The sequence below is a fragment of the Thunnus thynnus genome, chromosome 4, assembly GCF_963924715.1.
Source record: "Thunnus thynnus chromosome 4, fThuThy2.1, whole genome shotgun sequence".
In the NCBI taxonomy this organism is placed as follows: domain Eukaryota; kingdom Metazoa; phylum Chordata; class Actinopteri; order Scombriformes; family Scombridae; genus Thunnus; species Thunnus thynnus.
Window position 1 is genome coordinate 29,073,282 of NC_089520.1, and position 15,623 is coordinate 29,088,904.

The 15,623-nt window shown below is 43.3% G+C and overlaps 1 protein-coding gene across 7 annotated transcripts in view; it reads left to right on the forward strand.

Annotated features, from left to right (window-relative positions):
• ncoa3 (nuclear receptor coactivator 3) overlaps window positions 1-12,164 on the forward strand; it is a 38,373-nt gene extending 26,209 nt beyond the window's left edge. For 5 of the 7 annotated variants that reach the window (XM_067588147.1, XM_067588148.1, XM_067588149.1 and 2 more), the window contains 19 exons: window positions 1,188-1,288; window positions 1,505-1,679; window positions 1,854-2,045; window positions 2,254-2,340; window positions 2,713-2,856; window positions 3,450-3,597; window positions 3,714-4,291; window positions 4,436-5,424; window positions 5,542-5,665; window positions 5,789-6,028; window positions 7,010-7,219; window positions 7,559-7,676; window positions 7,821-7,992; window positions 8,524-8,892; window positions 9,071-9,193; window positions 9,296-9,521; window positions 9,616-9,808; window positions 9,971-10,181; window positions 10,294-12,164. In XM_067588147.1, coding sequence (XP_067444248.1) covers window positions 1,188-1,288; window positions 1,505-1,679; window positions 1,854-2,045; window positions 2,254-2,340; window positions 2,713-2,856; window positions 3,450-3,597; window positions 3,714-4,291; window positions 4,436-5,424; window positions 5,542-5,665; window positions 5,789-6,028; window positions 7,010-7,219; window positions 7,559-7,676; window positions 7,821-7,992; window positions 8,524-8,892; window positions 9,071-9,193; window positions 9,296-9,521; window positions 9,616-9,808; window positions 9,971-10,181; window positions 10,294-10,305 — 4,412 coding nt within the window. In that variant the 3' untranslated portion in view covers window positions 10,306-12,164. The remainder of the gene's footprint in view (window positions 1-1,187; window positions 1,289-1,504; window positions 1,680-1,853; window positions 2,046-2,253; window positions 2,341-2,712; window positions 2,857-3,449; window positions 3,598-3,713; window positions 4,292-4,435; window positions 5,425-5,541; window positions 5,666-5,788; window positions 6,029-7,009; window positions 7,220-7,558; window positions 7,677-7,820; window positions 7,993-8,523; window positions 8,893-9,070; window positions 9,194-9,295; window positions 9,522-9,615; window positions 9,809-9,970; window positions 10,182-10,293) is intronic. The other 2 variants (XM_067588153.1, XM_067588151.1) reach the window with 2 other exon arrangements.
• The last annotated feature ends 3,459 nt before the right edge of the window (window positions 12,165-15,623 follow it).

A 15,623-nucleotide genomic window follows, 5' to 3' on the forward strand; every position in this document is an offset into this window, starting at 1 on the left:
ATGATTTATCTTTCCCTCATTTGTATCTGGGGAGTAAACAGTGAATAAAGTTAGGCCAGGTCTTGTCAAGTACCCTGCTGCAGGACAGATGATGCCAGTGATGAAGTGGTGTGTTTGGTTCATGGCCAGGCTGCCGCAGACCGACAGGCAGTTTGGCTGTTTGTATCGCTAGGGGTAAATGAACACCAGTAATTGAGACCAATCCTTGGTGGTCATGGCTCAAGGCTGTCAGTGACAGTGTGTATCTGTTAGTGCCAAACCCTGCTTCGCTCTGGGAGACTAATGACGCCGGTGACTCAGAAATCAGACCTTATAGAGAGTCGCTCCTATCCGTAGGCCATTTTCCAATCATTTTGCAGATTTGATATGATTGGATAGGCAAAGTAGGATATTTCCTTCCACCTGTTTTAGCTCGGTTGAGATTAGATCTGCAAGGTTAAGTGGGTAAGGAAGAGAGACAGCAATCATATTGGAATCTACCCAGAGGGTCACAGCTGGCTACTGCTGGCCCCGGCGTTGTGCAGCCAGGTTGCCATAGTTACAGGATGGGAATGATGGAGGGCCTCTCTTTTATTCTTCTCTTTTCTGTCTGTTGTCCTTTTAACACACCTTTTCCCTCCCCAGTTTACACATCTTTCCTTTTATGCAATCAGTTTTATCAGTTGTCTGTCCGTTTTTGTCTGTTTGCTGCTTCCTCTGATCTGTTAGCCCTCACCGTTAGCTCGGTTTAAAATGGCATTAATTCTAGTGTCACACTATTTGTCGTCTTGCTTAGTGTCTCACACCACAGATAACCCTGCTATATAGAGTGGTATCTAACAAAGCCTCAGACACATGCTGATTTTAAAAATAGAAAGGCATGCTAACCATGCATCCATGACTCCTGCTGCCACCTGGTGACGAGAAGAAGTATTTTATGTCATTGTATTAAAGAAGCAGCTCCCACAGCCAGATGGAAATCACAGAATGATGCCTTGGTCAAAAACACACTGGTCATGTGCACTCTCTGCAAATTCTGACATTTTTCCTTTGGAGAATAACAGCTAGTTGAGTCACATAATGGAAATAATTCACAGTATGTAAAGAACTGAATAAAAAATCTAGATGCATTGATAGCTGTTGTAAAATGACACTTTTCACTGTCTTAACTCTTCATCAGTAGTGTGATGTACTTCATCTGTCCTCAGGAAAAAGCTCTTGCAGTGCTGACGATGTCCAGAAGGCAGATGTGTCCTCTACTGGTCAAGGGGTCATTGACAAGGACCATCTGGGACCGCTGCTCCTACAGGTCAGCTTGGGGACAATCACTCAGGGGCAAAAGACCAACACCAATTAGCTGCCTGTCCATATGCTGGACCAGTCATTGCTTACATGTAGTTGATAGAAAAGTCTCAGGTGGTTTTTAGAGGGGTGAAATTGTAACCAAATAAGGTATATATAATTTAGTTATTTGCATCGATATGTCTTTCTTTACTCAAGTGACCATTTGTCTGCTGTTTTTTAGGCCCTGGATGGGTTTCTGTTTGTGGTGAACCGAGAGGGCAGCATTGTATTTGTGTCAGATAATGTGACACAGTACCTGCAGTACAAGCAGGAGGAGCTGATCAACACCAGCGTGTACAACATCATCCACGATGAGGACAGGGAGGAGTTTCACAAGAATCTGCCCAAGTCTAATGGTGAGACATTGGTTCATAAATGCACCTAAATCTACTTTTAAACACGGTCACATACTCACACACACCTGTGTAAAGAATGATTGAACATCTCCACATCTGAACATTCTTGAACACACAAACACACACAGCCACGATCACCTGTTTACCAGTAGCCTTTTTTGTTTTTCCTCATAGCACCAAATGGGCCATCATGGGGTGGAGAGGCACCCCGGCAGAAGAGCCACACGTTCAACTGTCGTATGCTGGTGAACTTTGTCCATGGTCAAAGCCATGGGATGTCAGAAGAGAGGCCTGGTGGCCAGCGATATGAGACCATGCAGTGTTTTGCCCTCACTCAGCCCCGGGCCATGATGGAGGAGGGAGAAGGTACAAGTCCTAGTTAGCGCTTATAAATGGTTCTTTTTCAGGTCAAAAAAAAACAGATTGCGAAAACGTCCAGTGTTAAAGATTATAAAGTTAGTGTTTAAGACTTATAAAGTCTTATAAGTCTTCAACACTTTATATATAAAGACTCATAAAGTCTTTAACACTGTCTTCAAATAAAGACTTAACATCGTGTTGTCTCTTTACTCAGATTTGCAGTCATGTATGATCTGTGTGGCACGACGCATCACTGCAGTGGAGAGGACAGAGAGATTTAGCACTCGCCATGAACTGTCTGGTAAGCTTCCTCTTCCATATAATAGATTCCAGTACTTTTCCAGGGTGTATTAATTTTGCATACATGTGAAGTGACCTTTAGAAATAATTTTAAACCCAATACCTTACAAAGACCTCAGTCAAACAAGCTAAGGTTACAAATGCTATGTTATGTGGCTTTGGTAGATACAGTGTATTTGTCTCTTTATAAATATGACAAACAAAAAAAAACAAACTAAAATTCTTCATTCCCTCATTACTTGTACTGACATGTATGATGTACACAAGTTATTCTTAATACACTTGTCATTCTTTTCTGCTTGACATGTATACGTTCCTTTATCACCACTAGCCATTTGTCTATATAATCCTAACTTTGCATCTTTTGTTGCAGGTAAACTTATTGAAATTGAACAGCAGAGCTCTCTTCACACCACTATGCGCCCTGGCTGGGAGGACCTGGTGAGGCGCTGCATGCAGATGTTCCTCAATCGAAGCGAGGGACAACCCTGGTCCTACAAACGCCACTATCAAGAAGGTATGTAGTTCTGTGCCTCCTACATTTTGACATCCATTGTGACCATCATTTAGTGACTACAAACAATTGACATTTGCACATCTGGTACTAAATTGGCAGGTGTATGCAATTGCAACATTATTTCCACACTCATTTTGCATGTAAATGGCTTACCTAGAAATGAAGCATTGTCACAGACATTGTCAAAGACATGATTCATTATTATGGGCATCAGGGAGGCAGGTTTGAGTTTTGCCAAGAAGGCATCAATCACGAAAGTCACAAATCACACACACGTTTCATCAAAATGTTTGCTAAGTGGGACACAGTGATTGCTAGATGAGCAAGTGGCTCAAACCTTAAATGAGTGATCTCCAACACAACAGGAGACATTACCACATTTGTAAGACACAATGAATAAGTCTAGTAACCCTCTCAATGTAAATATTGGCATGTCAGCATTGTTTCAAGATGGACATCAAAAAATGTAAACCTATCCTTAAATGGCCTACTTGCCTGCACTACTCTGACATTTTTTATGCTGATGATGTGCATGCTTTGCCCCTTAATGTCTCTTAATTAGCTACACTTTTTTCTCCTGTTTTCTGCTCCAGCTTTCCATAATGGCCATGCAGAGACCCCGCTCTACCGCTTCTCACTCTCAGATGGCACTCCGGTTACAGCCCAGACCAGGAGTGAGCTCTGCAGGAATCCCAGCACCAATGAACCGCACTCTTTTCTCTCCACACACTTGCTTCAAAGGTGCAAATGCTAGATGAATATGATTTCTCCAAATATGATGATTGACTCACTGTGTTGTATGTGCTTAAACTTTGTTCTGTTTTTAATTATTCTTACTTTACACGTTCTCTTTCTAGAGAGCAGAATGGTTATCGTGGAAACCAAGGTGGAGGCATGAGGCCTCAAAACATGGGTGTGAACAACCCCAACCAACAGATGAACATGGGCCCAGGAGGGGGCATGGGCATGAACAGGGGCTACGGCATGGCTGAACAGGGAAACATGGCACAAAGAGGCGTGCCTCCATACGCTGGGGGTAACCGCATGAATCCCATGAACCAGATGAATCAAATGAACCCCATGCACCAGATGAATCAAATGAATTCCATGCATCAGATGAACAACATGGGTCAAATGAATCAAATGAATTCCATGCATCCGATGAACTCCCCTATGAACTCGATGAACCAAATGGGGCCCATGAATCAGATGAATCAGATGGGCCACCATGGCATGCATCAGCAGCAGCACCAACATCAGCAGATGGGTCAGTTCCATGGAGCTGGAGGTGGACCTGGAGGCGGAGGGTATGGGATGGGAATGACCAGTCCCCCCCAGGCCAGTCCAGGAATTAACGGCCCCCCACACAATGTCATGGGCTCACCCCGAGTCCGAGGAAGCCCCAAGATGGGTGCCAGCCCCTTCTCTCCAGGAGGTATGAACCAAACCTCTCTAGAACTCTCAACTATTAATATTCTTATTAATTCCATGTAGAAAATCACAACATCTTAAATCACACATATTCTGATACTTGTTTTACTAACTTCATGAATTGCTCACATGGATGTGTCCTTTGCAGGTATGAACTCTCCAATGAGCTCCAGTCACCCTGGTAACTCTGGAGGCGGAGGAGGAGGGACCACCACCTTCTCCAGCAGCTCCTTGAATGCCCTCCAAGCCATCAGCGAGGGAGTGGGCAATCCAATGCCCTCCCCCCTTACCTCTCCTCCCGCACACAAGCCTGACAGCTCGCCAAGCATCAACTCCACCAACCCGGCAGCAGGAGGACCCTGTAAACCGGGCCTCCCAGCCCACTGTGACTCCAAGAGCCCAGGCAGCTCACTGGGGCCTGGAGGAGAGCAGCAACCTCAGCAGCACCCACACACCCCCACCAGCGAGGGCCCTCCTGACAAGCCAGACAGCCAGGCAAGCAGAGAAGCGGGACCGGCCGGGGGAGAATCCAACCGACGAGTACCTGACAACAAGTGCCACAAGAAGCTTCTGCAGCTCCTCACCTCCCCTACAGATGAGCTGGTGCCACCTAATCACACACCAAGCTCTGGGCCCAGCTCCACACCTGAGGCTAAAGACGGAACAGCTGGCGTCACCAGCCCCTCCTCGTCAACAGGAGTGTCTTCCTCTACAGGCGGGAGTCACGGTGCAGTGTCCTCTTCCGGTGCCGCAGGACATTTCACAAGTCAGTCACTACAGGAGAAGCACAAGATCCTCCACAAGCTTCTGCAGAATGGGAACACTCCCGACGAAGTGGCTCGCATCACAGCTGAGGCCACTGGGAAGAGCAGCTTGGAGTCAGGGGGACCGGAAGCTGGGGCTGCAGCTCCTGGAGGGGTTAGGGGATCAGATACAAAGCAGGAGCAGCACAGCCCTAAGAAGGAGAAGCCCCACGCACTCCTTCACTACCTCCTCAATAACGACGACTCTAAAGAGGGTGGTGATATCAAGCCAAAGCTGGAGGAGATGGAGGGGAGGGGAGCTCAGGGGGCAGGGGTCACCAGCTCTGAGCCCCACCCAATGGATGGCAAGGTGAAGTTGGAGCCATCTGATGAGGTAAGGGTTTTGCCCAAAATAACGAAACATCTCATTTTGCACACAAGTTGTTAGATGTAGTTTAAAATACACAGCAGAACATTGTTTTTTAATCGTTCTTGTTCCTCTATGTTTCAGACGGAGACCCTGGAGACCATTCTGGGTGTTCCCAGGAACAGCTCTGGCTTCTACCCTGAACCAGACTCCAGAGCAGGGAAGGAAGTGGGAAACAAACAGGGAAATATGCCTGACAGTTTACATGGTAAGCCAGTCAGTCTATTTAGTGCAATACCATCTCTTGTTCTTTTTCAGTGTGCAGTCTTAATGTTGGAACCTAAATGAGTCGGGGTATGTGACCTAACTTTGTTTGTTTCATGTGTTTCAGATGGGGAGAGAGGCCCTATGCCTCCAAGTCAGCGAGGCGCCTATCAAAGAGCTTTGTCCATGGATGCCAAGCCCATGGGTGGAGAGGGAGCAGTTGGAGGCGGGCTGGCTGGGAGAAGAAATGTCCCCTGTCCCACATTGGTCAAACAGGAGAACATGGATGCTCCGATCCGACCTGGAGGGGCACCCAATGGCTTTACCGGAGGCATGGGTGTATGTCCACCACGAGGCAATCCAACAAGTAACTTAACTACTTATTTATTATCATGCCCAAGCCTGATTTTCCATGAGGATTTCTATGACTTTCTATGGGGATGTTTGGTCCCACAATATTTCTTTCTTTAAAGCTATAATATGTAATTATTCCACATTAAAATGTCTAAAAACTACTAGACCTATGTTATATATTTTGTTGAGTTGTGGACTTACATTATCCCAAATTTTTCCAACAATTTTCAAACCCTGAGAAATACGTAATTTTAATCAAAGTAACGGTCAGTTTCATTTGGTCACCTGTCAATGGCGTCATAACCCCTCTACCGAAGAGTGCACACACGCAAGATAATACATCAGTCTTGTAGTTGTCTGCTGGAAAGTGTCATGAATTGACTTTTATTCAGTTTTAAGCCATATTTTTTCAATAGACCTTTTTGATCTTGGTCGTTTTTAACTATATCTTTTAACCGAATGAAGGATTTTAGTCATTGGATATCTGGATCTTAAGTTTAAGTTATCAGAGAAACAAGCTGAGCAAATATTAGCAGCAGCACAGTGAGCAGCCCTTCCTGGACGTCCTGTGCCTGCTGAACAGTGTCAGAGAAGCACTGATTTTTTTCGTTAAACTGCTTTATTCAGTGTTCTTACCCATTTTAATCACCAAGTCTGTTTGTTCTAGAGAGGAGGAGACCTCTGAGGATAATTCAGGTCCCAATAAAAACATCCTTAACGATAAACACTGAAGTAATCTTAACCCGCAGAAGCCAGTTGTTTAACAATGAAGATAATAACTCCCATGATCCCAAGCTACTTCACAACGTCATCAAACTCTGTCTTTTGTTACTGTTTTGATTGAGAGAGCCCTAGCGACAGAAATTACATATTGTGCATTTAAAGTTTTCACTTAAACCCACCATGTTTGAATGTACAGAGGCTTATGATCCAGTATTTGCTATGTTGCTAAGCTCACTGATTAAACACTGTTTATGGTCTTTGTGTTGATCAGGAGGTATGGGCAGAGGAATGGGAATGCCCCAGCGCCCTCCCATGGCAGGGCCAGGGGACTGGGGGATGCCAAGGTCCAGCGGCCCTGTGGCCGGACCAGGCCACCCAGGCATGAGTCGCTCTGGTCCAATGGGAGGACCCATGATCAACCGCTCCAACAGTGTGCCCGCTAACACCAGATCTATGCTGCAACAGCAACTCATGGATATGGGTATGTCACATGTCTCAATTGTAGTGTGTGAGACGCATAGTTGCATGTGCTTGTGCCAAAATGATAAATACGATAGTGTATACACAATGTTCTGCAAGTTAAAATTGTTGCATTATTTGCACATAATGTACAGGATATAAGTATTCACCTATACATTACATAGAGAAAATCATACCCTACACATTTGTGAAGCTGTACTAAGTGAATGTTTGGTGCTTTTACTTAATAAGAGTAATGTGATTAAGTGCAGTGAATATCAGAGTTACTACCATTTTCAGTTATTTGATTAATTGTTTCAGCTCTGTATTGATCTTACATCACCTACTATCTCATCTGTAGGTGCCAATGAAAGCAGTATGGGTATGAGCCCGTTTGGTGGACACGGGCCCCCACCTCAGTCCCCCTCTTGGCCAGACTCTGCCATGGGAATGGACAGACCAAGGACTAACACAAACAGGTAAACCCTTTGCACTGGTCCCAACTCACAAGCTGACATTGAAGTGTCTGTGATTGCAGTAAGCTTTTCTTCACTCCTTTGCATTAATACTGTACAGAAGTAATAGAAATGACTTAACATCTCCTGTGTCATTTGTTGTGTTAGGGAGCAGTTTGGGCACCCCCTGGATGAGCTCCTAGGGCCCCTCGCCAACAGTGAGGGCCCAAGTGATGAACGGGCACTTCTGGACCAGCTGGACTCTCTGCTCAACACAGCTGATGTCATTGCTCTGCAAGAGATAGACCGAGCCCTAGGCATCCCTGAAATTGTAGGCCAGGTACAGGACACAGTCCTAGTTACAGTATACATTATGTATTGCTTGTACTCATTTTGTTAATAGTCATATGTTAACATAATTTTGCACAAAGTCAAGTTCAATTTGAAAATGGTAACAAATACAAAGTGTATTTTGTAAAGGGGGCATTAGGGAGCCCAAATGAACTTCAGTGCCTGCCCAAAAATAATTCTAAATTATAATGTAATGTTTGAATGAAGTTCTGATATTGTAATAAGACAATTACATTTGATGGCATTTGAATGTGGGGTCTTTGTAGATCATCAACTTGAATGCTTGCTTGTGGAAAATGTTGAACACACTTCCAGTGTTTTGTAATTTCATGTTCTCCAGGTGGTCTGTAAACCTGTTGTGATACTTGTGGTTCTCATGCTGTTGTTTTGTGTCTGTATATTTTATTTCTCTGCATTGAGTGCAACTTCATGAAAAACTTCTAACCATCCTTGTGTTGATACTGCAGCTAAGTTTACTTTGTGACAAACTAGCATGACATGCAACTTCTCTGTACTCCAGACCCATGGACCTGAGGGCCACCAGCAGGGTCAGGATCAAGGCCAGGGTCAGTGCCCGCCGTCAGAGCCTTTCCCAGGGCCGGACTCCTCCATAGGCATGGACCAAAAACCCATGTATAGCCAAGGCTACCCCGGGCCCCCAGGCCCCCCCTCCATGGGCATGCAGCCCGGTTATGGTGGAAACACAATGCAGGGCCAGTCTCCTGCAGGCTTCAACCCCATGATGAATCAAATGGGCCAGACTGGGGGCTTCCCCGGCATGGCGGGCATGGGTGCTATGGGCAACCCCCGCGCAAACATAAGACCTCGTATGATGACTGCCACCAAGCCTCTCCGACTGCAGCTACAGCAGAGACTACAAGGACAGCAGGTGATCTCACTCACACACGCACACAGAATATTCATCCTAAAGGTGACCTTCCATATTATTACATTGAACATATAGCAGGTCACCTTGTTTCTGAGAAGGAGTGGGTGGCTTCTTGGATGCTATGTTAATAATGAACATCAAAATGAACAAGCTGTCTTTATCTTGTCTCATCTGGCAGTTTATGAACCAGACCCGACAAGGCATGAAGATGGAAAACGCCCCTGGTGGAAACCCTGCCATGCGTCCAGGCATGCAACCTGGTATGCAGCCTGGCATGCAGCCTGCAGGCATGGGTGGTCAGGTATGTAATCAGCACTTCCTCACATCTACTGTATTGTGCGTCCACTTGTCAAGTCACCAATTGTAGAAGAATGGAGGTCAAAGTCTTGCTGTTTGTCTGCAGCCTGGTTTCCTGAACGCCCAGATGATGGCTCAGCGGAGCAGGGAGATGATGACCATGCAGATGAAGAGGCAGCGGATGATGATGCTGATGCAGCAGGCGCAGGGTGCAGCAGGAGGCTTCAGCCCTCCCCCAAATGTCACAGCACCAGGAGGCATGGACAGCCCCATGGGAGGCCCCCCCATGAACCAGCCTGGACAGCAGGGCTTCAACTATGGAGGTAACTATGGTGAGTTGACTGAGACAGAGCTGGTTGTCTGTATCATTTCCTCGTGGATGTTAAATATTCACTCATGACTGTTGTCTTGTTGTTGTACTTGCAGGGATGAACCAACAGGGGGACCCATCATTCATGGCTCCAGGTAGCAGCCCATCAGGAAACATGATGACAGGGCGAATGGGAGGTCCTCCTCAGAGCAACATGATGCCAGGGATGCAAGGAAATCCACAGGGAGGGCCCATGTACGCATCAGGAGACATGAAGGGCTGGCCACAGGGTGGCATGCCACGCAACAAGTAATTAAGCTTACTAGAGCTAATTAAGATATACATGTAGATATACATTTTATTATTATTTAGGGCCCATTCAAGTCAACCTGTAGGATTGTGGCGTAATTATCACCATTTTACCAACATACATTCAAAAGAAACTTTTCTCTGTTTTTGTGGGTCCTCCAGCTCATACCCCCAGCAACAGTTCCCCCAGCAGGCCAACCAGGGCCAGTTTGGACCCATGATGATGAACAACTCCATGGGCAGACCTGGGCCGGTCAGCGGGGCCAGTGCAGGCCAGATGGGCCAAATGCCAGGACAGATGCAGGGCCAGATGCAGGGCCAAATGGGCATGAACCCCATGGGAATGGGAAGGATGCCAATGGGACCTGATCAGGTAACATAATACTTTGAATCACAGAAGTTATGAAGTCTTACATGTGTTTCAGCTTATGCTTTAAAACACAGCTGCACTGCACAGCTCACGGTTTTTTTTTCTTTCTCTGCAGAAGTATTGCTGATAACCTGTGGCTGACAGCAGAATCTGGAGCCTTCTATCTTTGCCAGAGCGGTCTGGGCCCCGAGAAGAGCTGTACCCACACAAACACACACACACACACAAACACACACACACAGGTCTCCAGCATCAAACGTGACATCAGCACAACACACTGCTCATCCAGGAGGAAGTGGGCTACAAGGACAAACTTGCGCCGGGTTTCTTCTCCCAACTGAAGTCTCACGTACTGTAAACCTGTTTAGGTGATGCGCAAAAACACAAAATGTCAGTGTGCTTGTGCTCGTTTGTGTGTGTTCACGTGAATAACCTGGAGCTGTCGGGCAGTATTCAGCGTCACAGCCAGGCTGCAGAACGGGACTATGGTACAACTGGCTGTGGCTGCACTTTACCTGGAGGCTTCTGTATGGAAAAAAAAGGATTGATGCAATATTTCCTCATCATTACAGCCTTACTAGAAATTCAATGCCTTCACAACAATGGGTTTTTCTTTTCTTTTTCTTATCCTTTGGATGCGCCTCATTCTTAAAGTCATTGGAAGCTATAAGCACACAGTTTACTATGTTATGCAGATCGGAGCAATAACTCTTTGCCTCTATGCTTTAGACTGTAACTGAGCATCATAACCCCTGTTATAAGCAAACGAATGGTACTGCAGTATTAGATGTCTCAAATGTCCTCTGTGAATATGAATTGTAAATATTCTACAAATTATATCAAACATGCTTTTTAAAGGCCCATTATTGCACAAAGTATGAGACCTGGTTGTATTTTTGTGTCCAGTAGGTCAATACTGATTTGTGGTTGATTTGCTTTTTTTTTTGAATGCCTTTGCAAATATTGCAGGCATGGTTGGGTTTTTCCTTCCCTTGTCATTTTCTGAATGCTGTATTTTTTTTTCTTTCTTTTTTTCCTTTTTTTTTTCCGAAAAGTCATGTATTTCATGTTTTAGCGAGGCACTTTTACTTGTGACAAGGATCTGATGAGTTGAAGGTTTGAGCTTTCACACAAAGTTTTATTGCAAGGTGGCGGAAGTGAATTCTGTCAGGACAGTCGATGACGTAAAATTATTTTATTGGTTTGCGTGTGAGGTGGGCTGTGTGCGTGTGTGTGTTTGTGTGTGTGTTTGTGTCTCGCTGCAGTACAATGAAGACACACACTCCTCAGTTCACCAACAGGCCTGGTCCTTGCAGTGTTCTCCCCTCCTCCCTCCTCCCACCAGCTCTGTCTGTCCAGTGTATTTTTATTCACACCATCTTCTTTTGACTGTTATTCTCAACTCGCTGAATCTACCTTTTCAACATGCGCAATCCAAAGATATTTTTCCACATCTTTGTATAGTTTCTGAGGTTCTGGTGTACATTTTTTATGATATGCGTTATATTATTCTGATGGTAAATGGGTACATATCATGGATCTGTAAAAGCATATGATGGTTATGTACTGTACACGTAAAGGCCATGGGGCTTAAGTTGTTCCACAGTGAGAAAGCTACCAGCGCAGTGCGACGAGGACTGGAAAAACTCTCAACCCCGCAGCAGAACGTTTTTACATCCAGGAAAAAAGATAGTGAAGCATGTTTGCTGTGAGAGGAATACCAATGGAATGATATCCACTTCAAGACATATCAATATCTCTTCTATTTTTCAGGAAACAACTTCATTTTATGTCAAGATTTTGTTACTTCAGGAAAAAGGAACTTTGTAGAGTTTGAATGAAGTGCAAAAAGAGGCAAGAGATCGTTTGGTTGTTTTTGTTTTTCTTTGTTTGGAGGTAAAATAAGCTGTCATTTTACAGGATGTATATTACAGATTTTTTCTGTTGATGTTGATATCGATGTAAATACAAATTTCTATTTAAACACTTTTGACTCTGGCTCTGTGATTACCAGCAAGGAAGCATCCGTGAAATTTACTCATCTCTGACTGTGGTAACAGTAAATATCAGCCAGTTTATTGCATTGACAGAATGAGTTTGATTAAACAAAACAGATGTGGGCTGCTAGTGTTGCATTATTGGAAGAAACTAATGAAGGAAGAATCTCTAATCATTCTGTTCCTCTATACACATGCACACACAGACACATCCTTTACTTTAAAGGATAGCTTCACATTTTTTCAAGTCTATATTAAAACAATACTGACGTGCTGAAACGTTTATTAAAAGGGGTTTTGGTTGTTGTAATTGTTGCTTCTGTCCATAATGTCCGCAGGTAGATCTCCTCCTGAAGCAGTTCCTATGATGGAGAACAAAATGTGCGTAAAATGCATTTTAAAGTTAAAGCAAAGTTAGTCTTTTTAGTATGAAAGTATTTCTTTGTGCTTCCTCAGACTATTTTCTTGCTGAGCCGCAGCAGCAGAGTAGTAACACAATGTGGGAATTATGTACTGAAAAGACTGTAACTTTGGAAAATACCAACTGCTGAAGCCTCACATTAGCTCAGCTCAACTTGAATGCATTTTTGCATAATTCAAGGAATGTGGATTTTGTCCCCCATCATTTACAATGAAATTGCTTTAGGAAGGGATTTCTGTGGCCAGAATAGACAGAAGGAACACACACAAAGCAAACCAATAACTCTTTTTGGTTATGTAAGAATTGTTTTAAGATTTAAAAAAAGAAAAAAATGTGAACCTATTCTTTAAAGACCTCCAGATGTGTTTAAAGACATACAAAAATACTCTGCTGTGAATGTTCTTTTCTCTTCTTAAAAGGTATGTTTTTTAGGCCTTTTTGTCTTTAATGGACAGCTGATAGTGGAGAAACAGACAAGAGACAAGGGGAGAGAGAGGGGAATGACAACAAAGGTCCCCAGCTGGAGTCTGGACGTTGCAGTTATGTGGCTACCAGGGTGCTCCGTGTCTCGTTATTTTCCACAAAAAAATGAAACAACCTCATGAAAATCCTTAAAACAACATCTACTCCCTCTCCTTCATTGAAAAATACAGAATACATAAATATACAATTGTTCATTTCAAAAGTTTAACTGCTGAACACAAGACGTCTCCAATTTAAGCTCCATTCTCAGTGTTTGTGCACTGAAGGCTTCAAGTTTCCACATCACACTCGTGTGATGAACACTGGACCAGTGATGTCACAAATGATGCTTGTACATTCACGCCTTAAAGCTAAAGATTTAAGGTGAGCACAGAGAAACTTTCCTTCTTAAGCTGACAAATGTGAAAACAGCCTTCTAGTGTCAAACTCTGCACATACATCAAACAACAAGGAACAATAATAAGCAACACATTTCGGGGTGGAGGGGGGCTTTAAATAAAAGTAGTAACACTATGGTATAAAATTACTCTGTTACAAGTATAAGTCCTGCATTCAAAATTTAATTTCAGTAAATGTACATGAGTATTATCAGGAAATTTGTACAAAAGTATCAAAAGAGAGAAAAATGTTGTGCATATTGGACCCTTCCAGTGTTGTGTTATTATCATGTATTATTTGTGTACTTTACATGCTGTTGGATGGTTTAATTTACACCAATGCATCATTTTTTAAATTTTTTTTTTTAAGAAAATCATATGTTTTGTATGTAAAATCTGCTAAATAACTACTGCTGTCACCTAATTCTAGTAAAAAACACAGTAATTCCCTCTGAAATGTAGTATAGAAGTATAAAATAGCACTGTAACAGTAAGTATTTTTAAAGAACAATGTTACCAGAGGGGGGCGCCGCTGTCTACTAATATCCTCAACATATGCATTACTACTATACACACAGTAAAACAGGCTGCAAATCACGACACGGTCGCTAGAGGGCGCTGATTACAAGAGAGAGTTGAAAGCAGGGACATGAGGTTTGATTCATGTTTACAGGCTGAGGGATTAAAATAATAATAATAATTAAGAATGAAGCAAATCTAAAATCCACGATACAAACCTAATTGGATTTACTGGTAATAAAATACTGAGTACAGACTTATTATGGACACAACAATAGCCTGGTCTTCACTCCTCCACAGCTCCCCCACATTACGTAAGAGGGATTTGAATCTGTCGTATAGATAATTATATGTGATCAGAAATTCAGACAGAAAATACTATGAATAATTTAGCAGGAGCATATCAAAGAAAACATTAAAAAATTGTACATGTTAAATAAATCTATCGAGCTACTTGTGGTCACTTGCAGCTCAAGCAGTGTATGTTTCTAAAAAAAAAAAAAAAAAAAATGACGTGTATATATTAATAGCAAACTTATAACATACGAGTGTACTGTGGGAATCTCTACCCGACAGCGAGCCTCTCTCTCTCTCTCTCTGAGTTGTTGGCGTGGTTCCCGGCCCATCTGCGGCCTGGCCCGTGGATTACTGTTTGTTAATGTTTCAATCAGCTGTGTGTTGAGGAATGTGGAGCTATTTAACCTGAACTTCCCCAGGTGTGCCGAGGCGCCGCTCAGTCTGGGCCCCGCCGCCCTCCCCTGCCCTTGGCACAAAGCTATCACACAAACACAATCACACACTGGCCACGCCGGGGCTGCAGCTGTGCGCATCGCACCGCAGGGAAATGGGAAAAACATTGCACATGGGAGACAGAATAAATCTTATAACGAATCGCCTAGCCAAAGCCATTTAACCCCTGCGGTGCCGAGAGAGACTAAAAATGCTGATTTACACAAGAACATATTGGAACACCATATTTAAATGGATGTTTTATGAAGTGAAACTAACTTTTTAAAATGTATTTATATTTTTTTCTTCTTCAGTAATGCATCTTACATCACTTTATCTTTGGTGGTGAATTGTTACATACATGTAGAAAAAGTTTAATTATGTTGAAAAAAAAATACATTTATTTCATTTTGTTTTAAATGTGTCTCTCAGATTTTACCTCTTATTTGTCAAGACCTTTAGACTTGACGATTTAAAGTGAGACTTCCTCTTGTAAAGTGATACGTTAATGACCCATACAGAGGCAAATTACCAATTTAACTGGCTATGAGCCATTATGTTGACCACCAGCTTTGGTTTTATGTTACCAGAGGCAACACTGAATGACTTAACAGCTTCTTCTACGTGTAACACTTTTTTTTTTTTTTTTTTTTTTACTGGCAAACCACTTTACACTTCCCAAATATCAGCAACAAGATCAGCTATATGAATATGAGTCGACCTGGGATTAATCACCATAATAATAAGGCTTTAACAGCCCATAATAATCGCCCAAGTGTTATTTTTCACATCTGTTATAGACTTTGTAAAGAATTCAATACTGGTGTATGATGTCTGCACTTTATATTAGCCTCTCTCCCTCACACACACACACACGTACACACACACACACAACAACAACAACAACAAAGACGAAATG